Source organism: Dasypus novemcinctus, chromosome 3, assembly GCF_030445035.2.
Source record: "Dasypus novemcinctus isolate mDasNov1 chromosome 3, mDasNov1.1.hap2, whole genome shotgun sequence".
Lineage (NCBI taxonomy): Eukaryota > Metazoa > Chordata > Mammalia > Cingulata > Dasypodidae > Dasypus > Dasypus novemcinctus.
Window position 1 is genome coordinate 32377168 of NC_080675.1, and position 26974 is coordinate 32404141.

Below are 26974 nucleotides of genomic sequence, written 5' to 3' on the forward strand. Positions count from 1 at the left end.
TTTTTAATAGTGTTTATATCACAAATTAAATAAGTTTATTTTCTGTGACTTTTAAAAATGTTAATTATGCACCAATAGTTTGGTCCCTCATTGAAGTATTCAGCTTATTTTAGAAATAAAACATTTAAGAGCTTTAAAGCTAGAAAAGCAAGAGATTCTGTGAAAGACAACAGACTTAAAGCTGAAATAGCTGGCATGCTATTTGTTTACTGCTGTTCCCCTCTTTCCCTTTCCTCTCAAGCTAAACAGATCCTACCCCTGATTGAAGGCCAAAGCTGAGTTTTACTTTCTGTGCACAAAGCTTTCCATGAATATTTGAGGCCAGAGACCAAGCCTACCATGAATCATTACTTAACTGGTGTATATGTATTTTGTTTCCCTAATGAAGTTTAATTTCCTTGAGAACAGTGACCATATTTATGTTTCTTTATTTTCCATGGTCTACCAATCTCACTATAAGGCACATATCTGATCCCCACTAAATATCTGTTAACTAGAATTGATATGAAAGAATCAAAGTTCTATAACCAAAGGATATAACAGATAAAAAGAAAACTAGTAAAATTATAGCAGAAGCACTCCTAACTGGTAGTTCCAGCTGGGGATTAAGTCTCATTGCTTAATAGTCTTAAAAATGGAACCTCAGACAAACCTAGGATGACTGGTAAGCAAGCAAGAAGACAACAGTTGAACGGACAAACTTTCCTATTCCAAGCGCCCTAATATGGCAACTTCCACCATTTAAAAAAAAAATGACACACACATACATGACTTTCATTTCTCTAAATAGCATACACTTAAAAGTTAATTTATAAACAGGAAACATAAGAAGAATTTGATAGGATCCTGAGAAATTTTTCGGAACGCATAGGATACTACGATAGGTAGAGAATATGAAGCCTATAGTTTAGAAGATTCCATCCAAATCGCCTTTTATTGATCATTTTCTCCTATATGAAAAAAGAGTTGACTTTAAATTAAATACCCATGAAAAGTTAATTCTGAAACTCCAAAGAGAAATATAAATATAAATGAGTAAATTAGGTAAAATACTTTTTTCATACCTTACTTAAATCCTGAGAATAAATCCAAATCAGAATACTGATTTAATAAGTGTAATGTGGATAACAGAATATCAAAATTAGACAGGTCTTCAGCCTGAATAGAGAGGTGGTAATTCCCTTTAAAGCCAATGACACAGGCAGCAAATGAACTGACACTATGGAACTTTTTTTATCAAACCGAAATGTACAGAATAGTTTCCACTGTTTCCACAAAGTACTTAAGCACAGACAATCCCCAACTCAACTGCCTAAGTACTCTGATTTAATTCAATCATGTTTATCCTAAAGTACTTCAGAAAGAGTAAGAAGTCAAACAAAGGATAACAGTTTATATTCATGTTTCTATATTCTTTATGCTAAATTCATTAAAGGAGTCTCCAAAATTTTTTGGATTAAATGTTAACACCATGGCTTCAAACTAATCTGTAGTACTGTATCTTAGGATCTAGTATTATACCTCAGGATAACAGTTACCCTTGGGTTGTAGGAGACTGGGGAAAAGACAGATAGAAACTAGAAAAGGCCAAGGGAGCTTCTGGGGTTCTTTCTGGTAATGTTCTGTTTCTTGGTCAGGACGCTGCTTACTTGGATGTGTTCACTTTGTAAAAATTCATGAAGTTGTATACATTTTTGTATACTTCTCTGTATGTAGTATATTACCCTTCAAGAAAAAGTTTTTAAAAAATACTGCTTCTTCAAGACCAATGTTTACAACATGCTGGGTTTATCAGACAGCTGCAATGCGAGAAGTATAAGAAAAGTACTCAAAAGGATATTAAGATAATCTCGGAGTATTAACTTGGGCTAAACTAAATAAATACTGCCTTTTATATTTTGGAGTAAAAAGATGAAACCATTTATGTGCCAAAATGTTTAAATTTTTAACCATTTTAATGAAACTATGGTGATTTTTTCAATGCTTATTTACGTTAGTAAAATGAAGTTAATAAATCTTATTTATCAATCAGTATGCACATAGGTATGCTGCACTACCATCTGCAATGTGCTTAGAGAGGACTGAGGACTCAAAGGCTCAGGTGCTCCTTACAACACTGCCCTGCTCCTCCGCGCATAGTCTTTGATCCCCATCCCTCCCTGCTCTATAATGTGAAGGGCTTCAGGGCTAACTGTCCCTACAGTAAATGACCCCCAGCTGCTAAGCCTCTGCTAGGCTGTACTGCTTCTTGTCCCTGCAGTAAATGGTCTACAGCCCCATTCCCACCTTGACTGTTATCTTGAACATTCTAAGGCCTTCTAATTTTGTAAATTCCTCTAGGGGAAGCCAGGTAATGAAGTTTGTTAAGTCAACAACTTTATTTTGTTGGTAAAAGTATGTATTTTTGTGTGAACTATTAACTTTCTACTCAGCAGGGTTTTTTTTTTTTTGCTTTTTCCATCATCCACTGAGATTTTACTGAGCACCTACTGTGTGCCAATTACTATACTAGACACTAAAAATGTAGTGACAAACAAAATAGAAATCTCTGCCTTGATGGGTCTTGTAACCTAGTCCTATTTGCAGCTGCACAGCTTTCCTGAGAACAAAATCTGAACAACAGAGAAACTGAGGCAAGGGTAGAAAGAAGTCATGTTTATTCCTGAAACTCCATTTAATACTCCTTTATTTTAGAACATTTCTCTAACCCATTTCCAGGTTAGAGAGATATTTCAAAGGAGGTAGAACAGCATCATACCTTAGGGCTGAGTGCACTAGAGATATCTCTCTCTTCCCATTTCGCTGCCTAGTAAAGATATGGGAATGGACAAAGAGGAACAGCCAAGCTATTATAAAAGGACATTTTCTTCTTAATTTTATGAGAACACTACTAGTATTGGTAGCGTTTACAACTTGGGAAAATCTATTTAAGGACTGCTTATGAGGGCTCCATCTGCTTGGAAAGAACCTTAAAGGACAAAAGAAGAAGAGGACCCAGAGCAAGCCTGGGGAAAGCAAGCAGGAAGCTAGGTGCTTGGAGCAAGGAGCTTTAAGGGACAGGAAATGGAATGTGCCATGCTGTACAGCCCACTCAGAACATAGGGACAGCATTGTTGACAATAAAGAATATTACATGTGGGCCTGGAAGACTCCCTTGTGTTATTTGTGGGAAGCTGAGCATAGGAGTAGGCAACCATTGCAGCCTCAGCTTCTCTTCAAAAGGTAGTTCCAGTTTTTTGTTTATCCCCAAATAACTCCATATCAGTTGTAGACATTAAGAATTAAGGAAGGGAAGGAAAAATAAATAGGATGTCCTCCTTTGCACCCTTCCCTATTTTCATTTAAGGGTATTATATCCACATGGCTCCTTTTCTTTTTTAAGTACACAAATTAGGAGTAGGGGAGGATGGGGACAGGAATGGATTTAAGCAGATTATTTTACTTTGACAGTATCATTATCTACTTTTACAAGATGGAAACGAAAAGGGACAACATATAAGTGATTTATCAGAAAGGACAGGGAAAAAGAGACTGGGCTTCCCTACTCACCAACCCCTTCCACCTTACCCCACAGCACCCCCCACAGAGAAAGCACCGGACACTTAACAAGATTTTTTTTTAATATGCTTTTTTAAGAGAAGCGTATGGTTGTTTTCCTGTTACAAACCATGTACTACATAAGGGAGGTGAGGGTCTTTTAATTATGTAAGAGCAAAGAGGATTAGTATGAGCTAAGCTAAACTCCCTATCAAATTAAAACTCCATTCTCAATTGGAGTGGCAAATGGTAATCAGAATCACATAAGGAACTTTTACAAAACACACATGCTCCTACCAAGATCCTAATTCCGTAGGCTGGGCTGGAGTGGGAGCAGAATCAGAAATAGGCTTACTTTGAAATTTTTCCTCAAGTAATTCTGATAAGCATATACCTATGGTGAAAATTACTGAGTTTAAAAATCTAACAAATTCCCAAAACCAACCTAGTTAGTCAAATAAAAGGGATCTAAATATTTAACTTAAAGAATGATAGAATGATTAAATGAACATAGATTCAGATAAAAATATCATTCCCCAGTATATAAGCAATTAACCAAGAGAAAAGTCAGTCTATGCTTGTTGTGTTTCATCTAGTGGGGTCTCAGGGCCACTCTTCATTCAGGCCAGAATACTCTGGGCACATGCTTCTTTCACAGCATGAATGCTGGGATCAATACCTCCCCTAAGTGTTACATTCTCCATTCTCCATTTTCTACCTGTGGCTTCATTTGCTGAAAAGAACTCATGGGGGAGGAAATGAGTATTAAAAGCAATAAAGATATCCTCTCTAAAAATACTTATTTGGGGAAAAGCCACAAAATTGATATCCTAAGTGTAAAGGTGAATACTGAAGATTAACAATTAAGTGAAAGAGTATTCTGTATATTCATGCATAAACTCAACATTTCAATTTTATTTTTCACTGCAGGTAACTGAAGGATCAGGTGAGCTGTTAAACTGCAGCGTTACTCCGGAAACCAGGCAGATCACTATGTCCCTGGGGCAGGAATGTACTTCTAGGGGGAAAAAATTACTTTGAGAAATACATGAATGTTTAATAGCCCCAATGCAGACAAAAAGTAACTGAAGTGACTGCTTTAGATTTAGAACAAAGATGTTTGGAATCTCTCCTAAGGAGAGAAAACAGTCTTTATCTGCCAATGGCAAACTAATTTAAGAAATAGTTCACCTTCAAAAATCACTCATGTTTTAAAAATCCATTGAAAGGTTCATTTATTTATATAATAAAACTAAATTTAATGTGAAAAGGTATTTATTTAGTGAATTTTTTTCTTAAACCGACCTACAAATAATTACAGATGTTTATAAGGACCAAGAGATCCTATATATCATAGATTGCAATTATTCTCCCTAATTACTCATCTATTCACCTCAATTATTTTAACAAAAATTTATGTAGGTCTACCACATATAAAGCACTATGCTAATGTGGAGAAGGTGGCTGCATGATGACTTAGCCGAAGGTCCATCCACCAGGAATTCACTATGCAGTGAGGAAGGCCAATTCATGAAGAACAGATAGGAGGCACTGAGCTGAAATTAAGGAACAAGTAGAGTGGAGGGTAAAACGAGGGAAGAGAGAATTAAACCTAGGAAGCAGAGACTCCACCCCCACACATGTGACTTTTATCTTCAGGGTTAACTGACATTTATTAAACACCCAGAAGGGGGAATATTTCCACAGACTTGCACATGGGGAGGGAGGGATCCAGAACTATGACACTAGAAGCAGCCAGGGAAAGAAAACCACTTCACAATTATCATAGGAAACAGTGGAGGTTCATCTCTTAGGAAAAGACCCTGGCGGTTCCACTAATAGTTTTTACACTAATCTAACTCTTAGCAGTCTGTGACACACTGTTCAGAAGCACCTCAAAATTCTCCATAATCTACTTCCTGTGGCTGGGTGAAGGCAGGCATATCATGAAGCTGTTTCATGCAACCCACTGGAGCAGAACAGTTTCATGTCAGTTGGAAAGATGGGTATGTTACAATGGAAAAACAGAAAATGTTTTCCTCACTCCTAGGCAGTAAGATGCCAGCCAGCCGAAAGCTACTGTAAACAAGACCATTCAACACAGGACAAAAGAATCAAGAACTGTGTACTATATGAAGGGAACCTCCAATAGGATTGGCAGTCTTAGAGACAATAGCATAGCAGAAATATGTCCACATACATTGCCGAAATTAAGGCACTAAAGAGCCGAGCAAGAGCTGCTGTGCATCACAGCTTCCCCAAACGACAGAGAACTAATAAAAGGTTCTTTCCCCCAAGCCCTGAGGTAAAACCTGAGGCTGTTTATAGTGGCTCCAAAGGTCAAAATTAATAGCATGAATTGAGTCTCCTTCTTGCTCTTTGAAACTCCTTGTCAAGTGGCATAACCAGCTGGGCACAAAACTCTGATATGCAGATCATAACGTTTGTGAGCAGAGAGTGAATTACAATGAGCTGAGCCTATCATATTTCAACTCCCTAATGGGCAGGAAGGTCTCTCTCTTTCCTACCCAAATACTGTCCAAATGCCTCCTCCTAGAGTTCATTTGGGGTCATTTAAGCACCACAAGAATCTGTAATACAACTCATTAGCAAATGACTCTGGAGGCCACCTCAAAGTTTTTAAGATTGCAATTATCCCATGGACAGAGTAAGGTAGTAACTATGTAACAAAAATAATAATCACCCACCACTATGTTAAGCTTTTACATAAATTATTTCTTTTGGATCCCCACTAGTCCAACAAGAAAACTACTGACATTTCCATTTTAAAGATGAGGAAATTGAAGTAAAGAAAGGTAAGATCATTTGCCCTGGTAAAGCAAAGAGTCTTATCTGGGCCTTCCTCATTCTAATATCCATGCTCTTAATCTCATACTGCCTATGCCAACATCCCATGGACTATGAAGAAATTAGTAGAAGCTATGGGACTTCTTATTCATTCATTAAGGAAAATGTATAGGGAAGCGGATGTGGCTCAAGTGATTGGGCTCTTGTCTACCATATAAGAGGTCGAGGGTTTGATTCCCAGGGCTTCCTGGTGAAGGCAAGGGCAGGAAGGCCAGCCCGCACGGAAAACTGGCACAGCAGGAGGCCGCAACAAAAAGACACACAGAGGGACAATAAGAGATGCAGCAGACCAGGGAGCTGAAGTGGCGCAAGAGATTGAGTGCTTCTCTCCTACTCTGGAAGGTCCCAGGATTGGTTCCTGGTGCTGCCTAAAGAGAAGACAAGCAGACACAGAAAACACACAGCAAACGGACACAGAAAGCAGACAGGGAGAGCAAAAACAATGGGGGAGAGGGGGATAAAACAAATCTTAAAAAAAAAAAAAAAAAAAAAAGTAACGTATAATATTTGCTACCAGGCTGGTGCCTGATGTCTTTACTGGAACTAGAAATAAGATTTCTCAAAGAAAAAAATGTATTTACAAAGGAAACTGACCTATATGAAAAGAAGATAAACAAATGCTTCACTATTTCAGAACTGAAAAGATAAGAAAAAATAAATGGAAATAGTAACACATTACCAAATCACCTCTCAAAACAGAGTAAAGGTCACAGAAATTGGATAAAACTCAAAACTGCCATGAGACACTAAAAAAACTACAGCATACTGACTTGTGCAACATACAGAGAGATCTGGCCATTAAGTCTCAGTTATTGTTTTCTAAGGCAATAATGATATGCAAAACTATCCTTCACAGTAATAAATCTCTCATGGGAAAAGCCGCCTACAGGACTAGCCTCCTTATGACAATTTTGTGACTGTACCCTTGCCAACAATACCACTCTCTCTACAAGAACACCCATCACACTATCTGCGGTTTGAGCAGTTGCAAGTATTAACACCAATACCAAGTATTGCTACTTCCATAGCAACATCCCAGCAGTAGCAACCAAAACAACCAAACCAAAGCAGCTGGTTTAAGAACTCATCCACACACCCAACATCCACCCAACAATCCACCTATTAATAATCTACAACACACTAACACTTTCTTCTTTACCTGCAGCAGAATCTCTAAGGATAAGAGAAGTTTAGCAGTTTACCCCCATGGGGAATCATGCACAGAGTTTGTGTCAATTATAAAATGGGATTACCTGTTAAACAAATTACAAACCACCTGTCATAAAACCATATGCATTTAGGGCAATGGTTCTTAACCCTGGCTGCATATTATAATCCCCTGGGGAGTTTTAAAATAACGCTAATGTCTGGGCCCCATCCGGACCAATTAAATCAGCATCTCAGGAGGTAGCGCCTAGCACTATATATTTTTTAAAGCTTCTCAGGTGATTCCAAAGTGCAGTCAGTGTTGAAAACCACCAATCTTAAGTATTTCTAAAGTGGTATTTCTGGAAAATCTCTTAATCCACTGCCCTGTCAGAGGTACAAAGACCAAAATGACTACCTCTTCCATCCACTACACCTTCCATCTATGCTGTACCAAAATGATACATAAATAAAATGTTCTCTTAAAATGACCACCTCATTTTTATCTGCTTATAGCACGAATCACTAAGCACTGATTAACAAGAGAGTACCCTGAGGTTACTCATGCCCCTCCCCCTCCAGGGGCATCAAGGCTTCATTCTGAGAACCAGAGCTGTGTCTGGCTCCAGCAGCCAGGAAGTGGCTGAGAAGCCCTGGCTCTCATGCAGTGGCTGGGACTTGGCAATGTCCAGGCAGGAAGCAGTCTCCGTTCAGTAAGCTGACAGGAGGAAACCTTCACACAGTTCAGGCATGATTAGCAAACTCTTTGTGCTCTTAAAGGAGGGTAATTATAGGCACGTGAAAAAAGGGAAGCACTCCCCAAGGAACTCTTCCTCACATGCTTCCCAAGAGGCACTAGGGCCATTAAAAATTCCATGATGAAGAGGAAAAACAGCCTGGGAACAGCCAGGAGGCAATACAGCAAATTAATACACCAGCCCTCCTCAGGGAAAGCTGTGATAAAACAGGAAACAGTCCTCTCTTCACAAAATAAAATTATACCACTAATGATAACACAGTCACCACACACACACACACATCATTCTAATGATAGGTATGAAATTCCCGATGCTGCCCAGATGCTTTGAAAGAAACCTTTGCCTACTACAAATAAAATAAAACAAGAAAAAGATAAAATTTCTATTAATACAGTGATTCACCTGCCTTTTTTTCTACCACCATCACTCTGTACTATTACCTCCCTAGTGCTAGGCTTTTTTTCTAAATGGCCCACTCTTCGGAAGGCCCACTGTCCAGATACGAATCTGACCTCATCAGTCTGCCATACTTGCAGCTGGATAAATCCCGTGGTGGCTACATGGCTCCTTTTCAACTGAATCCTTGCCTGAAAGGATTCTACTTCAAAGAAGTGAGAGAGAATGCAGAGGGCTCAGTGTTTCATCATTCCCATTTTCTAAAAACTACATTGAGGGAAGAGGACTTTGGCCCAGTGGTTAGGGCGTCCGTCTACTACATGGGAGGTCCAAGGTTCAAACCCCGGGCCTCCTTGACCGGTGTGGAGCTGGCCCATGCGCAGTGCTGATGGGCACAAGGAGTGCCGTGCCACGCAGGGGTGTCCCCCATGTAGGGGAGCCCCATGCGCAAGGAATGCGCCCCATAAGGAAAGCTGCCCAGTGCGAAAGAAAGTGCAGCCTGCCCAGGAATGGTGCCTCCCACATGGAGAGATGACACAGCAAGATGACACAACAAAAAAGAAACACAGATTCCCATGCCGCTGACCACAGAAGCGGACAAAGAAGAAGACACCCCAAACAGACACAGAGAACAGACAACCGGGGCGGGGGAAGGGGAGAGAAATAAATAAATAAATCTTTAAAAAATAAATAAAAACTACAATGAGGTCACTTGTGCTGATCATTTCCCATGTAGCAGTGGTCGCCAAACTTTGTGGACCCTCATGAGGAAAAAAATGTGAGAAAACCTTTATTATATATGTAATATATATCTAAGTATATATATATAAAATGTGCTCCTATACTAACATAGGTATAATTTAAAGCAAAAAATATTAAAGTGTAAGATAAATAAATTCAAGTTTTAAATTTTTCTTCTCCTACCCCAAAGAACTGTCATTCATGCAACCCACATTGTATCCATTGCTCCAGGAATGATGTCTAGAAGGAAGGAGAAAGATGAACTATAATCTTCCACATTCTCTCTCCTTTACTTTCAGCAATGGTCTAAAGCAAAAAGCAGCTAAATCTGAGTGCAGTAGAAGCACAGCTTAGATTTCCTTATGTTTCCAAGTCCAGCCACAAGCACTGCCAGGCAAGGGTGAAGATGCTGTGGATAATGAGACTTACAAAGAAATAAGAAGCTGCCCCATAGACCTGCCACAGGATGAGGCTTTTAAAGGAAACAGGAAACCTCATAAAAGTACAGATACAGATCTCAAAACAACACAGCTCTTGGTGGCAGAGGTAGGGAGAGGGGACAAAGGAATCTACTTCCAATGTCTGATGTGATATGATATGGTGTTACTCATATTAGTCTTCCCAAAGAGTACTTGTGGTAATTATTTTATTCAGGATTAAGAAAAAAGTTTTCATATGCACTGAAACCTTAGGTTTTCCAAGACACCTTGAGCATCTGTGTTGGGTGCTTTTCCCATGTGCTTCCATCATTCTAGTATATACCTTTATTATATAGCACATATCACTACATATCATAATTGTCAACTGTCATACCTCACTTTTGCATGAAAATGCAAGCTCCTTAAGGGCAGTACCTAAACAAAGAGCCTGACACAAAGAATGGTGTCAGTAAATATTGAATGAATGAATGAATGAATGAATGATGAATAAACAACCTAAGGAAAAGTCTTACACTAGTACTTTATACCATCCCACAATTTTCCACATCCTTATTTTCCCCATTAGTGACAGTCTCTCACTTCAGAACTTTCCCCACTGAAATAATACTAATCCAGTAGAAAGATTTGGCAGTAAGTATGGTGTAGAATTTACTATCAGTTTACAGTGGAAATTCTAATTGTATCCATGAAAGAATAACTACTTTGTGTAACCTGCAGATTTATGAATGTGTGCATTTAAGAACTTATTAAGAAGAAACAGACAAAAGAAAAAGAATCATCAGAACCTTGGAGAGAAATTCTTCACGCCACCAGAAATAATAAAAGTTCTAGGTCTGGCCTATTAGCTGCTCTTCTGTGCATAAGAACCCTGCTAGGGGAGATGAGCATTAAAAGTATATTACTTCCCATGTCACCTTGTTTAAGAGAAATTACACTGAGAGGTGGAGGATTCATTCATTCAACAAACATCTACTGAATGCCTATCAAGTGCCAGACACTATATTAGGTGCTAGGGATGCATCCAAGAACAAGACAAGGTCCCCATACTTATGAAGCTTATCTTCTACTGAGAGAAACAGGAGGGAAAGTGGGAAATAAAATTACTTAAGCAAATTCATTACTGACTGATAAGAGCTACAAAGTAAGTAAATAATGAGAAGAGTACTGGAGGTGGCCCCTTTGGATAGGATGGTCTGAGAGAGCCACAGGATAGTCTGAACTAAGACAAGAAGGAGCCAATCATGAGAAGATGGTAGTCCAGCAAGGGAGTAAGTGTGAACATTCAGAGGCAAGAAAGGGTAATGTCTGAAGAACAAAATGGAGCATCCTGGTGTAGTTGATTTCTCCTCCAGTGGGGAAGAGGGAGCAAATTATATGAAAAGAGGTTAGCCATGGAGGCAGAAGTCAGATCATCCAGGGCTTTCAGGTCATGGCAAGAACTAAATAATGTTCTTTGAAAATGGGTCTTTTAGCAGTAGAAATAATATGAAATATGAGCCAGAAGACATGGGTCAACATTAAGATAATCACATATTAGCCATGTGACCACAGGAAGGATACTTCACTATTCCACCCCAGTCTCTACATCTATAAACCATCTATCAGCCTCAAAAAGTCATTGTGGGTATCAAATGGGATACTAAACACAAATGTTTGAACTTACAATTTGAAAAAATGTTATAAAACAAAATATTATTGTCCAGAAAAAAAGAACCACCACCAGAGGACTATTACCTGGCAGAGCAATGTGCTGGTGAACATCTTCGGTGAGAAGCATCAGTAAGAACATCCAGGGAATAAAGGGGAGAGAGAGGATTAAACTGCAGGAATAAATAAGATTATTTGGGTAAGGCTTATATCAAACAGACCTGCTCCCAAATGGTGACCTGTTATTTGATTATTTTTCCCTCTGACTGCCCTACTATTTTGCCATACCACACACAGACATCCTTCAACAACATTATACATAATCAATATTGTGCCCATGAATGGAGAATACGTGATCTAGCACAACTCAAAAAAAGCCTATTCCTTGGAAAACAATAATTTTTCAAAAACTTTCAATAAATAATAATCACTTGAATGGCAGAAGACAGTACTTTCTAATTTATATTAACAGGAACTTACGCTGCCTATTGTTATCAATTGAGTATTAGCAATTGTTCCCAAGAAGATTAGCACAAAATTAACCTTTGCATTTCCTTATCTTGGCAAATATTTCCAGTGAATATTTCCAGTTAGCATATACCAGCAGCAGAGTACAGTGGAAAGAGAACTAGTCAGAATTAGGATTCCTAAGAATTTTTGTTCCAGTTTACCACTGACTTGCCATGTGTTAAAAATTACATAACCTCTTTGAGCTTTACTATCCTCATTTAATAGAAGTATTGATATCTGTTATACCTATTTCAGAGGGTAATTATGAGAGCCAAATGAAAATACTGCTTGCAGTTTATAAAGTAATTTTAGTTTTTGCATCTATAAAATATCTTCTGACCTCAAAAAGTAATTGTGATGATCAAATGGAATATTATAAATAAAAGTACTCCACTTTGTTTGCTTGCTTGCTTTCTATAGATTTTCCTATAATAAATTATCCCCCCTAAAAAGTTGAGAAATAAATACATCTTAAAACTGAAAGGACTATGGACAGTGACTTCAAAAGGACTGTAAAAATACAAATTAGGGGAGCAGATATAGCTCAGTGGTTGAGGGCCTGCTTCGCATACACAAGGTCCCAGGTTCAATCCCTGGTACCTCCTCAAAAAACAAAACAAAAGCAAACATACTATGAGCATAATGGCTCACATACATTAAAAAAAAAAAAAAAACCCACAAACTAAGAACTGTTCTGTCATAGAGGTTTTAATCCCAATTCTACTCAAGCTGTGTTATTTTAAATCATATGGACATCCAATTTCTTGTCTGTAAATAACAGATCTGGATTAGGGGATTGCCATAGGACCCTCTCTGTCTTTAAAGCCTCTGATGCAATCTAGCTCAGAGTTCCCCAAACTGTGATCTCCCACAAACCTTTTAATGTCTTTTTCCATATCTGCATACCATCTGCATTTCTGTTTACTTAATGTTTTTTTTTACATCAACTATTTTTTACTTAGCCCTGTCCTTACTGGGTTTCAAGTTGGATACAATGATTATGTTTTTTCTAACGTGCATTATATTACATAATAAATTTTAAAATGTGTGTCCACATACCACCTAAAATCATCTCATAAATATACACCAGTTATGGTTACCACTACTATAGCCCATTTTGAAACAGCAACTTCACTATAAAGGTTCCAAGTCTAAAATATATATCAATTCAACACATTACTTACTAAAAAAAAAAAACCCAGTACTGAGCAATATGAAACCTGAGAATGTTGATCTATCGGTTTACATCTCTTTTACAACTAATTACCAAAATAAAGCAACTCTCCCCAAATCAAAAATCTTCAAACATAAAGGAACATAGCGCTAGCCACTGTCAGCAATCATTAAATTGTGACCCCCCCAGCCCCCCGCAAAGGTCTAGATATGCCAAAGGGCCCCCTCAGGGGGCAGAGAGGGAGAAAGACCAGGAGAGCAAGGTTCCAAGGGCTCAACTCCACTTCACCCAGAGCAGCTCTACCCTCTGTCTCACATGTTTACACTTCAACTTTGTACTTCTCACCAGGATTCTGCTGCTGAATTAAACCATAAGCAGAGGAGGCGCATTCTGACTTTTTACTGCAAAGTTCAAAACTAAAATAAAAACAGGATTCCTATGACCACAATTGATTGTAAAAGAGGAAAACTAAATATAAGTGGGCATCAAATATTCTTGGAAAACAGGCCTCCAAGAAAATCAGAATAACAAAGGGAACAGAGAACCTTACCTCATGGGCACAAGCAGAAATGTGAGGAAAATCAGAAGCCAACGCTTTGTTCTTTCTAAAGAAAAGGAAATCAAATGGTAAAGCTGACGTGGAAAAGTGATCTTACCTGACTTCGTTCTCTTTTCCCAGCTGATGGTAACCAGAAACTAGAGGGAGAGAATAACAGGAAAGAAAACAATAAAAGAAGTGGTAGGAAAACACAGGGGGGAGAAGATTAAAAAATATTGAAATAATGGAATGAAGACAAAGAAAAGGGAATTGGAAGAAAGACAACAGACATTAAATGGGCGTAAGTTTTTTGCTGAAAATACCTCTTCAAAGGAAAAGCCTTGTAATGGAATGTGAAAGACTGCGCAGGCTAGGAAAAAACCCAAGATTACAGTATGACATTAATGCTCTCTTGGCTGTGCAGTAACAACAGGATTCCCAACTCAGCAAGGGCCTAAACCACAAGCATATTTCTGTAAATTAAAAATTAGACCAGGCTGGATGCATACAGGATCATAACTAGGTACTGACCACAACACACACAGGGGACATCAAAGAGCCAAGCATGTCAGAGGACAAGGTTGGCAGGCACAAGAAAGGGCAGAATGATTCTCCTGTCACTAGATAAAGGCTTTCCAACTGCACTCACCACAGTAATAGGGACAAAAAGATATTTCTCTACACAGAGGTCTAAAACTGGGGAGAGAATATAGAGACAATCATCCATTTTGAAAAAAATTGTTTTTTAAGAGGCAAAAAAAATAAGTTTAAAATGTAACATCCCATGGAGCAGGTATAGCTCAGTGGTTGAGAGCCTGCATTGTATGTAGGAGGTCCCAGGTTCAATCCCCTGTACCTCCTTTAAAAACAGACAGACAAAAAAAAAACGTAACATCCTAACTGGAGGCTACTTTTATAATGTAGCACCTATAGCTATAAAAAGCAGGGAAAAAAATAGTCTAGAAAGGTAAAAAACATCACTGCCATGGATCTAGTATGGTAGCCATGTTAACGGTCATAAAGTACAAATCTTTAAGACCTTCTCTTTCAGTTCTGAAGTCAGATTTCTAAGTTCTTTCATAAAACTTCACTCTGCCTCTTTCCCTAAGGAACAGGCTAGGACAGATGGTAAATACATAAGCACTTACTCTTTCTGTCGAGGATCACTAATGATGTGGCCTATCCTCTCGGTACCCAAAGTACTAATGCTGGTCTCCTGAAAAGACAAGGCAGAGAAGAATATCAACTAACCACAAAAACAAATATAAAAGTACACCCAGATGTCAAGCTCACACTTCCCATAACTGCACCAGTTGAGGCAATTTAAACCTTCTCAGGAAATAAAGTAGAAAAAAAAAGACACTTAGGGAACATACAGAAGAAACTGTCAATAAACCTAAAAGATAATATCTTACAGTGATGAAAGGCAAAATGCACAAAGTTTTTTTTAATTTTTAAATTTTATTATTTTATTTTAAATATATTTTGCTATTGTTAATTTTTTTGTTGGCTCTGTTTTGGGGAGGTTTTGGGTTATAGACGGGTTGCAGCTGTGGTAGGGGAGGATCACAGGTGTGGGTGTCAGTGGTGGGAATGTGTGTGTGTGGGGGTACACCTGGGGCATGCCTCTGTGGAGTGTGAGTATTTATGTGGTCATGGGTTTTTGTCTCGGTGGGTGAAGACCCACAGAATAACTGAGGGAATACTGAATTACCATCCAGGGGAGTCCTGCTACAATCTCTCATAGAGTGGTGAGACTCTGTGGAGTACATGGGCAGTGCCTAGCAAAGAAGGGCAGACCAATGCACCAGGCCCTTGATACTGATGCTTGTACTTATGAACCTTGTTCTTGTGAAATTGAAACCTGGCCTGATAATATATATTGCCTAAGAGTTACCTCCTGAAAGCCTCCTTGTTGCCATACTCAGCATATAAATTTACTGCTTTCCCCCCAACATGGGTCATGACTCCCAAAGATTAGCCTCTCTGGCACTGAAGGATTAATACCAAGCACCAACTAATGATGCATTTGGAGAAAGACCTAGACCAAAAGGGGGAAACGTTAAATGGAAATGAGTTTTTATGGCTAAGCAATTTCAAAGTGAGTGGGGAGGTCATTCCAGAGGTTACACTTACGCACATCTCAGGAGGATCTCACTGACTGCCACAGTAAACAGTGCCTCAAGAAGGGGTGCTCCTAGGGCTCTAGAGACATCTAGATACTGTTGGCAGGGCAGGCAACCTCAGGAAATTGGAACCCCATCAGTGGGCCCTACCTTGGGATACAGGATAATCCATCTCCCCCAGTATATCAGGTAGACTCATTTATAATTTTCCTACACATAGCTCTTCTACCCCATTTATCTGAACCTATAATTAGCACTATACCCATTAAATATATGTCCCAGAGACTTAAATCTTCTAGCTGTTCATATGCTGGGTGAGTCCTGAATCTTAGCAGAGTTGCAGCCAACACCTATTCCAGTTCATTAGACTCACCCAGGACAACTAACAAAAGAATGATGATGGACAACACCTATTCCAAGAAGCAGAGTATCTATAACTGTAAGCAAGACAGTTCCATCTGCCCCATGGAATCTAAGCCCCCTCTCAATTGGAAGCATAGGGGGCATCCCCAAACCCTCAAAATAGATGAAATAACAAACCTAAGGAGAAAGTACAATTATGGACTAAAGTAGACTTATGATTATTCTAGTAATGGAAAAACTTGTAGCACTGATATAAAAACAGTGGTCACCAGAGGTTCTGTGGGGAGGGAGAAGGACAAATAGGTATAACATGGGGCACATGTGAGACACTGGAATCATTCTGCATGATACTGGAATGACAAATACAAGCCATTATAAGTATTGTCAAAACCTATAAAATTATGCAGTGAAAAGCATAAAACATAATGTAAACTATAGGCCGTGCTTAGTAGCAATGCTTCAATGTGTTCATCAGTTGTAACAAATGTACCACACTAATGACAGATGTTGTAAATGGGAGAGAAGTGTGGGAGGATGAGGGGTGGGATATGGGAATCCCCTATATTTTCGATGTAATGTTTGTATAATCTAAAGCTCCTTTAAAAATAAAGAGGAAAAAAAATAGTCTTAAAATCCAAAAGCAGCTGTAAATCTTTCTGTGGGAATCTATCTTTAAAGTATTACATATTAGTCTAATCTTATTTTTCTATAGTGGTCAAAAAAAAAACCATTATAAACATTGTTTACTCTGTATTTTATTGTAATATAGTGAATGATATCTCCTGGAGTTATTAAAGTATATAGTAGAAACACTTTTTTAGAAAACCCAACAGCAGTCAACTGTTAAGAAACCAACACACCACAGTCCCTGCAGTTGTCATTATAGCCCAATAGCCTTTGTGATGGAACATTCATGGAGTCCTCTCTGGTAAAGACTTAAATATCAGCTGAATAAATGTATAACCTCAAAGGACTTTAGTGACTTACAAAAATTGTCACCTTATCTTTTGTTCCTTAAGCGCCATCTTTTTAAATGAAATAAAAGTAGAAGTTTGTATAAATTGGTTCTTAAATTCAGAGTTCTCAAAATTGTAACATGAATGCTCACCTATACACCACAAGTGATTCAGAATCTAATGATGTCCAAAAAAATTGGAAAATGGCAGAAGGCACTCATCCTTCCTGTAACTTGAGTACAGTAACAAGGACTATCACAGTGCCTGGGAAAGCATATTCACACATACATGAATAAGAGTTGCACATATGAGTAAGTGTTAGAATGAGAGAGCATAAGTCATGGGCATAAATGTCAAGTTTGTTACTCAAACATAGTTGTTTCTAGGCAAATGTTATTATCTGCATTCATCCACATGTATGGATTAGTTTAAACATTAGGATATACATTTGAGCAGAACAACTGGCTATAGAAAATAAATTTGAGGTCAGATTCTGGGTGGAAATGGAGCTAAATAAAAAGGTTTCCCATATTGTATTCTTCATATTCTTCATCTCTGACAGCCAACCCTCCTGGTCACAGACACAGACATGGTAGGGGGGCCAAGGGGAAAGATTGGTGAAAAATGAGCTATTTGTTACAGCAGAAAAATTATTAACTTAAAGTGCCATAATGTTTAAATTTACAGTTTATTACTGTGTAAATTACAAGCGGTACTTTGCGTAATTAGCAGCTCGCTGGCAGGGAGCTGTGAATGAAACTCATTATTTATGATTACAATTTAGAAAAAGAGAAGAGAGATGGGGGAGGGGGAAGAAGGCAAGCAGAGCAGTGACCTCTGCTAGAAATGACAAATATCCCTTTAAGATGATGAAGATGAATTAAACAAGTAAATATTATCCTATTCATTTGAAATCATTAGCAGCACATCCAATAGGCTCTAATTCCCTTCCAGGCAAGCTAAAGGGAGCCTTCAATACGAACTGATTTACTCCCATGGAAGTGGAAGGCTCTTATTTTATAGGAGCTGAAACCAAGTAAGGTAGGTGGTAGAGAGAGCATTATCTGTCAAGCCTAACCAATAAAGATAAAAAAGTAAAACCATCTCTCCATTCCCCACTCCCAACCTCTGCCACCTATGCACTCCTATTCGGCTAGTTGTCCTTAGGAATAAGCTTTCAGCATAGGTAAAGCAAAATTTTATTGTCTGTAAAATGAGTTTCCAAAAGGAATATGGTTATCATTCTTCTGATAATCAAATAGCTTTCTAATTGCAGATATGAACTTAAATTTAAACATAAAAATAAGAATCCAAGTTCATTTGGAAACTACCCAATTTCTTTTGTGCACTTGTAACTTCAGAGAACAGTTCCCTGATTAGACTATAAAAAAAGTAATGCTCTGACATGCCTCTCCCTTACTATTAGCTCACCACCATCTTCTCTGGCTGGGTATAAGCCCCAGCCTTATCCTATTCTCAGTCTCAATGCTAGAGCCAAAATGTAAAAACAAAAATAAAAGAGAAGCAGACCAGTGTTCTGACACTTCTGTCTAGTAATATCAGAAGTTACTTAACTTCTTTGAACCTAAGTTTTCCTCATCTGTTAAAGGGGAATATTACCTTATTTTACGAGGTTGCCAGGAGGATTAAATGAGTTGATCAACATGATGCCTATGGCAAAGGGAGAACTGAATAAATGGTGATATTCCTGCTTCCATGGCCAAGGAAAGGCTCTTGAAATTTATTAATAGAGATTTTTTTTTTGCAATTTTTTTTTTGATGAATTCCGGAATGAAAGACCAAAATTAGGAGAGAACAAAGAAGAATTCCTGAATTCAGGAGGAGTCATAAAGAAGCTAAAATTATTTTAACTTATGCAATAACCATATACGATTAATCAAAAATACAGAGCAGGTAAGATCAAGTCTGCAGGTTTAGAGACAACAGACACCATAATGACAGTGTTTATTTTGTCAAAACTTTTATATGAATTAAGTTTTATCCTCTATGCATGTATCCATTCATATCCCACATAATGTTCACTCTTGTGAACTCACGAAATATTCCAGTTTGTTTCATTAACTCCAGGGAGTTCTGCAGCACTTTTGATTAACCACAGAGTCTACAAATAACATATGAAAAATTATCTTCCCACTGAGCCCAGTAAACAGACAGAGTTATCACCTTCCCAACAAGTCTTCTTCGCCCCTTTCTGAGGCATCGGGCTGCAGCCCCAGGCAGTCGATTTAAGCGAGAATGGTACCCTAAAAATAAAGAAAAAAGGCCTCAGTTACTGAATGCAGAAAATTCATAAGCAAACACCTGTTTCTAGTACACTAAAAGTCTTAATCTCAGGATTTTACTAGATTTAGCCAAGGATTTATTATTCCCATTTCTTTGTCACTAGCAGTATGATCTTAGGCATGTCATCTGTCTTTGGCATGGGTACCTTCATCTGTAAAAGATGAATAATCACTTGTTCAGTTCTATCTTACAGTGACTATCTTGAAGAAACAAAGAAATAATACAAGCATGGTACTTTATCAACTGAAAAGCATTAAACAAATATAAGGTATTATTAACAATTTTTAATCTTAAATTAAGTGTTATTTACTACCTCAAAAACATTTGCTATCAAGAAATAATGGTAAAAAGATCATGAACCCACGCAAAAATGTTATCAGAGACATTGTCTCTGGGTATGGGATTAGAAGCCATTTTAAACTTCTTCTTCTTGCTATGCTAACTTATTTATATATATTTTAAACTGGTCCATAAAGACCTTTTAGAAATGCTCACTGAGATGTTCAATGAAAGTTATTAAATTACCAAATATGCCTCACCTAGACAACTGTCTTTACCAAGAACCAACTGCTTTGAAAAGGCAAAAGCAAGCTTTTCAATCACCCCAATTCATCATAAAAAATCCTATATAATAATAGTTTGTAGCTATTAGTGAAGTCTGATCACCAATATGTTCAATAAATACTTGATTATAGACTAACTTGTTGGTTATTGATTACTGGAAATCCTAGAATCATAAATTTACAGAGCTAAAAAAAACCCTCTGAAACAGTTTTGCTCAAGTCATGTATCTTAAGTGATGACCCTGATGTTCATAGGAAATGAAGTACCTTTGTCATAGTCATAGAGCTAGGTAGACAATACCAGAGAAAGTATTACCACCACATTTGCTTCTCCCCAGCCCTAGGCTCTTTCCATCCCACTTTACTGCAAAATCATTGAAGGAAAAGCAAAGGAAAAGGATATGTATTTATATTAAAGCACCAATAATATAATCATTAAAACAAAATTAAAGAAATATTTTCAAATCATCCATTTAAAAAGTGCAATTATACTTTGTTTTCTTACTGATATTTGTTCCTTCCAAGATTCAATACTTCAGGCTTCCACTGAACACTCAATACCCCATCAGTTTCACAGCAGGATAAGCAGCAATGCTTGCTGCCAGGCTTCCAACAGTCTAGCACAAATGACACTGGCAAACTGAAGGAATGTCTTGCTGATACATATTCTAAGAGTCTCCATGGATTTGTTTCAGTCAGAATAGAGAAAAACTCAAGCTTTGAGTCTCACTCTCCAGAAAAATTCCAGACTAGCTTCAAAATTAGTATAGTTACAAGAGTATTGTTGGTCATGGGATGAGTCTTCTCCCCAAAGAGAACCAGAAAACCATGAAGTACATTTTGATCTCCACAGAACTTACCTCTTTGAGCTGGTCGAGAAGGTAATAGGAATGTAGAATCTGAAAGTTTATCCAGTCCAGAATCCATTCTTTCTACTTCAGAACAATCAGGAGCCCACTTGGGCAGAAGATTAGGAACAGTGAATCCTGGAACACATTCTCCTTCATAAAACCAATCGCTCTGCTCATCATCTCCTAAAGTAAAGAAATCACATGGCGAGCTGGAATTTTAACATGCTTTATGAAAAACCAAATGGGAGGATGAGTTCTCAATACCACAGTTTTGGTTATACTCTTAAATAAAACCAAAACACAAAAACGTGTTTTGTTCTTTCTTCTTGATCCATAATTTGATGAAAACTAAGACATCAAACTAGCTTCACACAAATGTCATATTGTGTTAGACTGGACTGCTTTTCATCGTAAAATATAACAACTGCCATTTATTAAGCCTTTACAATATACCAGGATCCATTCTAAAAATCTATAAATATGTTATCTATTCCAAACCTTACACTAACTTCCAATTTACAAATGAGGCTAAAGACCAGAGAAGTCAAGGTCAACTTAGTAAATGAGGAACCCAGGATTTGAACCCAAAACCTGACTAACTCTAAAATCTGAAGTCTTTACTACAAAGCTGAACTACCTCTCATACATTATCCCCACTGTTATAAATGAGTTTAAAAGCCCCATTAATGTTTCCCAATTCAAAACAAACTACTTCTGAGGAATTCCCTGCTATATTTACATTTCTCTTAATAGGTAAATAAAGAATGTATGCCCATTCATTCCCCCCCCTGGGTATTTCATTAATTGGGACAGAAAATCTTCTTGATACTAGCAATCTAAGCTATCAAGAAAGAACTAACCGCAAAGACAAACAATACAATTCCACAAAGCTTGTCAAGGAGTTATACCATTTGCCCAAGGCCATATTGCTCATTAATGACAAAGTTAAGCCTAGACCCACATATCTAGATTTTTAGTTCAAACTTTTTTCTATTGGCTACAATAATGGCATCTCAGTTTCCACTAGAGTGTACTCCTTCTAAGAAAGAGTAAGAGAGAGAATTTTATGTCTGCCACCCCTCCCCTCTTTCAAAATATCAAGGATTAAGGAAATTATTACAAGAACGTCTAAAGAGTCCATAATACATTCATTCTCTAAAGTGTACTGGAGACCAAGGAAGCTGCTCAGGACATGCCAGTCATTTGAAGTACCACTTTCATGGGCGACCAACACCCATGATACTGATAACCTTAAATCACTACAGAGATCTCCAAAAGGAGCAGTGAAAGTTGTGTACTGGTGAACAGCAGCAAAAATTATCACTAAAATAGTTACTCAAAGTATACCCCTATATACAACACAAACAGCTGTCTCTCTAAAATAGTGGTTCTCAAACTTTAGTGTGCATTATAAGCAACAGGAATGCTTGTTAAAACACACGCTGCTGGGTTCTACCCCCAAAGTCTCTGATTCAATAGGTCTGAGGTAGAATCAAGAGTATCTGGGGGACCACATTTTAAGAACTACTACTCTAAATCATCTCACTAAACCAGGCATATAGATGAATTAAAGAAAGGAATCAGCATTAACAATGGTTAAGCTTCACACTTCAAAATATGAATACCTTCTTTTTTATCCATAAGCCTTCCTTAGGCCATTCATTAAAATAGATGGATCATGTCCTCTTATATGATGACAAATGACATAGAGCACAGTGGAATTTTTTTAGTTCTCAAGCATTCACTCAAGATTTTTTAATAATACAAAAGGGACTCACTAACCAAAGGAACCCTGTGAAGTCACCTAGACCAGTAGTCTTCAACCTGAGTTCACTAGGATGTCTGATACAGGCACTCCTCAAAAAAATGCTACCAGGGAATAAGGAAGAGCTGGGTAGATCAGGTCCCTGCCCTTCTGCCCCTCAAGAATCTTGCTTCAACTAAAATAGGTTTGGCTATAATTTGGGATTCTAAGTAAAATTTTATTGGGAAAGGGGCGATAAGCAGTTTCCCCCATCTTGGTTTCTCAGTAAAGCTTTATTAAGAGCTTGCTATATGCCAGGCAATGTGTTAGCTATTTGCAGATAATAAAATACTTCACACTTTTGAAAAGCTTCAATGGAAAAGACACACACCCACAAACAATAAGAATGAAATATGGTAAGTGAAGAAAGTATTAAGTAGAGGGAGCCACAAGGGCAAAAAAGAGAGTCAGGCTTCTAGGAGATGATGCCTAAGCTGAGTGTATCAGTCAGAACCCCTTCAGGAAACAGATGGGGGAAGCGGACTTGGCCCAGTGGTTAGAGCGTCCGTCTACCACATGGGAGGTCTGCGGTTCAAACCCCGGGCCTCCTTGACCCGTGTGGAGCTGGCCCATGCACAGTGCTGATGCGCGCAAGGAGTGCCCTGCCACACAGGGGTGTCCCCCGCATAGGGGAGCCCCACACGCAAGGAGTGAGCCCCATAAGGAGAGCCGCCCAGTGTGAAAGAAAGTGCAGCCTGCCTAAGAATGGCGCTGCCCACACGGAGAGTTGACATAGCAAGATGACTCAACAAAAAGAAACACAGATTCCTGTGCCGCTGACAACAACAGAAATGGACAAAGAAGAAGACACAGCAAATAGACACAGAGAACAGACAACTGGGGCAGGGGGGTGGTCAGGAAGGGGAGAGAAATAAATAAATAAATCTTAAAAAAAAAAAAGGAAACAGATGGCACATATGAATAGGGTAATTGAGGAGAAATTAATTAAGTGACTATCTAAAAAGATACAGGTAGCGTCAAGAGAAACCTACAAGGGATGGTGAAGCCTCCAGAGCTAGCAACAGCAAGGAGTCTTTATCATTTCTCGATCTAAAGAGGCAAGAGGAATGAGTAGTTATTAGAGCCCAGAGAGAGAACTATGGTGTGGAGAGGCTGCCAAACAGAAGCTGTGGTCTTCAGCAGAGAAACACAACCACTGCCAATCAGCAGTCCAGTAGGAAAGAAGCCAGGGAAAGAGATAATCCAACATGGCATTATTGTGTCCAATTCTTCAACACCTTCTTATAATGGAATGAAACATCCACACCTTTTGCCTTTTGTCTTGGGATTATACAGCACCTTTCCCACGAGGCAGAGTACACGTTCTCATCCTACTGGCATTGGGCTTGGTCATATGACTTGCTTTAAGTAGTAGAACACGAACAGATGTGATCCAAGCAAAGGCTTCAAATATTTATATGTGATGTGGCTTGGTGTCTTGGCATTTATGCCCTCCACTACCAGAAGTCCATGTTTTGTACAGCCATTACTCCTTTAGCCTAGGTCCCAGAATAAGATACATTGAGTAGATATAAATCTAATTTAAGCCTGCAAAACCAGCTGAGCTCAGGCAAGATTACCAGGCCCACAGCTAATCCATAGTGCCACTGCAAGAAATAAATGATGGCTTATTGTAAACCACTGAAATTTTAGGACTGAAGCAGTATTATCACAATAAAACTTGACTAATACATCCAAATCTCACTAAACTCCTTCAGACTGATCTGCTGATACCTCCTATTGGACAAAACCCAATAAGAAATCAAGGGCAAAAAGGTCATAAATATTCCCTGCTCCCTGGGGCACAGAGAAGGATGGACAGTAAATCTAGAAGGGCAAAAGGAGAACTTTGTCCTGGTAGATGCCCAGCCATTCAAAGAAAGGCGAGGATGAGATTTCAGGCAGACAGGCCAGCATAAACAAAGGCATGGAAGCAGGAAAGAACAAAGTTTTGTGCTGAGAACTCTAAGTGTATAAATATCACCAGAATGTGTGAAATGGAGGCAGAGAAGATGAGGCAAAATGGGGTTAGAGAAGAATATTCTATATTCTTTCCTGAAAAACCAAGGAATCCTTATCAGTGGAAAACTTTCAAAAGGCCCCTCAAGCGTATCTAATAGGTCCATATATTCTTTCACTTCTGTATAATTATGCATTATAAACTTTGATAAGTATATTATGATATTTTATAGTAGGTAATAAAAGCAAAGAAAATAAGCAAATATCGGTAACTGAATTCTACGTACCAACTCAATCATAGAAAGACAACCAGACTTTCCTGGGGTGAGATAACAGAAACAAGACCCTAGCTAGAGCCGACCTGGGTATACACACAAAGCCTCTAATGACATCTAACTCCCTCAGAATCAGAAAGGAATATAAACGTACTCATAACAACCTCCATTATAGTAGGAAGCTCAACAACTCCATGGGAATGAAACAGTCTCCATATCTACAACTTGGAGGCATGAGTGGGATATCCTCTTCACAGTCCCAATGCAAAACCAGGGCTTGGATCCTGAGTCTCACAGACCCGGAATCCCTTCAGTCACTAGGAAGCCTAAACATACAGCCACTGTGCCCTGTCCTTCAATCACTTAATCCTAGAGAAGATCACTGGACTTCTGAGCTAGGAGGGATTTTAGAGAGCTCCTAGAAATCACTTATTTACAAGATAAGGAAACTAAAGCCAAAAGGGGCTAAGTGAAATTCTTATTGGCACAAAATTAGTGTAGTCCTAAGCAAGTCTAAAGGACATGAATTTTGTAGAATGCCCTTATATCAAGGCAAAGTTTCAAATTAGATTGTGAAAATGAGGCAATGGTTATAACAATACACCAGTTTTATTCACAGTGTTCTGTACTAAAACTTCAGGAGTTTTAACTTTAGCAAGATGTTTTACATAATATATTCACCCAGAACAATACAATCGTTTTATAAAGAGGGATATAAAGATAACTAAATTCTCCATATATGAAAATAAGAATGTTTTATCAGTATCTTTTAAAAAAAGTTAGTAATACATGAGAATATTTGTTGGTTCTAATAAAGAACAACTTTCCAAAAGTCCAATCCTTGATAACTGATAGTATAACCCTTTGGACCAATGATTCTCGAAGTCTGCAACACCGTCACCAGAATCACTTAGGGTGCCTGTGAGAAATGTAAATAATGTAAATACCAGGAGCCAACTCTAGACCCGTAATTTCAAGAAGCTTAGGAATTTGCACTTATAAATTCATCAGGTGGCTCCTAAATGATCTAAAGTTTGAGAGCCAGTGTCCTAGATAATCACATAACCACCATCATTAGAATCATCCCATATACACCAAACCAATGCTCCAAGGCTGGAATCAAGATTACCTTGCCGGCCCTCATCATTGGTGAAGAGCCCTGTGTCGCTGCTGCTACACACACTGCTGGTATCACTGAAAAAGAGTAAAGCACAAGAGAATTTATCAGCCCCAGACAAAAACAAAGCACTGTACATTCTTCTTATTTTCAAATCAAAAGGTCCCAATTTCGCCATATTTTATTCCAGCCCGTTAGCCAATTAGATAAGTAAATTTCTAGGTAAAGTCATAGGGGGAAAAAGTTTACTTTTTCCCCAAAAACAAAATATAAGAAGAGAAAAATTCTAAAATCATTAAATATATTTCAAAATACTTTTTAAGGAATAGAAAGCTGATAAAAGTAACCTCAACCTGGTTTTGTAAGTAAATTAACAGAAATTTACAAATGTACCTATTTTTAAATATTACCATCAGTTCCTAATCAAGTTATCAAATTTGAAAACATCTAGCATGTCTCATGTTTCCCCCATTTACAAAACTGAAAACAAAATCTATGAACAAAAAAAACCATTGTGACAGAAGTTATATTTTCTAAATTTAATGTCTTCCTTGATATCAAGCAGATACAACAAAACTCATTTTCAAAAAGTGTAGCTAAGGTTAAAAATAAAAACAGAAAACCAAACTCCCTTCAAACTCACTAAAATAAACTTTTGCCCTAGCTTCTCATCAACTTCATTTTCTGAGCTATTGCTAAATGCTGATTCTGCTGATTCTGATGCTGCTTTTCTTCCATCTAATATTCATCATTGAATTTGATCCATCTGATTCAAGAATAATTTTTCTATCCTTTACAGCATTAGCTATTTCCATGGTTGGGAGTATTTCCTTCCAAGCTAGTCATTTTTTTTTTTTTTTTTTTCATCTGCTCTAGAAGATGGAGGAAACCAAAAGAAGTT

General features: G+C 38.1%; 1 protein-coding gene across 7 annotated transcripts in view; it reads right to left on the reverse strand.

The window, feature by feature from the left end:
• GPATCH2L (G-patch domain containing 2 like) overlaps positions 1–26974 on the reverse strand; it is a 52388-nt gene that overhangs the window by 9420 nt on the left and 15994 nt on the right. Inside the window, exons 3-8 of one of the 7 annotated variants that reach the window (XM_004453572.4) lie at positions 26086–26150; positions 20928–21101; positions 19385–19464; positions 14904–14971; positions 13768–13822; positions 11621–11706 (exon numbers count right to left, since the gene is read on the reverse strand). In XM_004453572.4, coding sequence (XP_004453629.1) covers positions 11621–11706; positions 13768–13822; positions 14904–14971; positions 19385–19464; positions 20928–21101; positions 26086–26150 — 528 coding nt within the window. Of the gene's footprint in view, positions 1–11620; positions 11707–13767; positions 13914–14903; positions 14972–19384; positions 19465–20927; positions 21102–26085; positions 26151–26974 lie in introns of all 7 variants that reach the window. The other 6 variants (XM_004453573.4, XM_058292999.2, XM_058293000.2 and 3 more) reach the window with 6 other exon arrangements.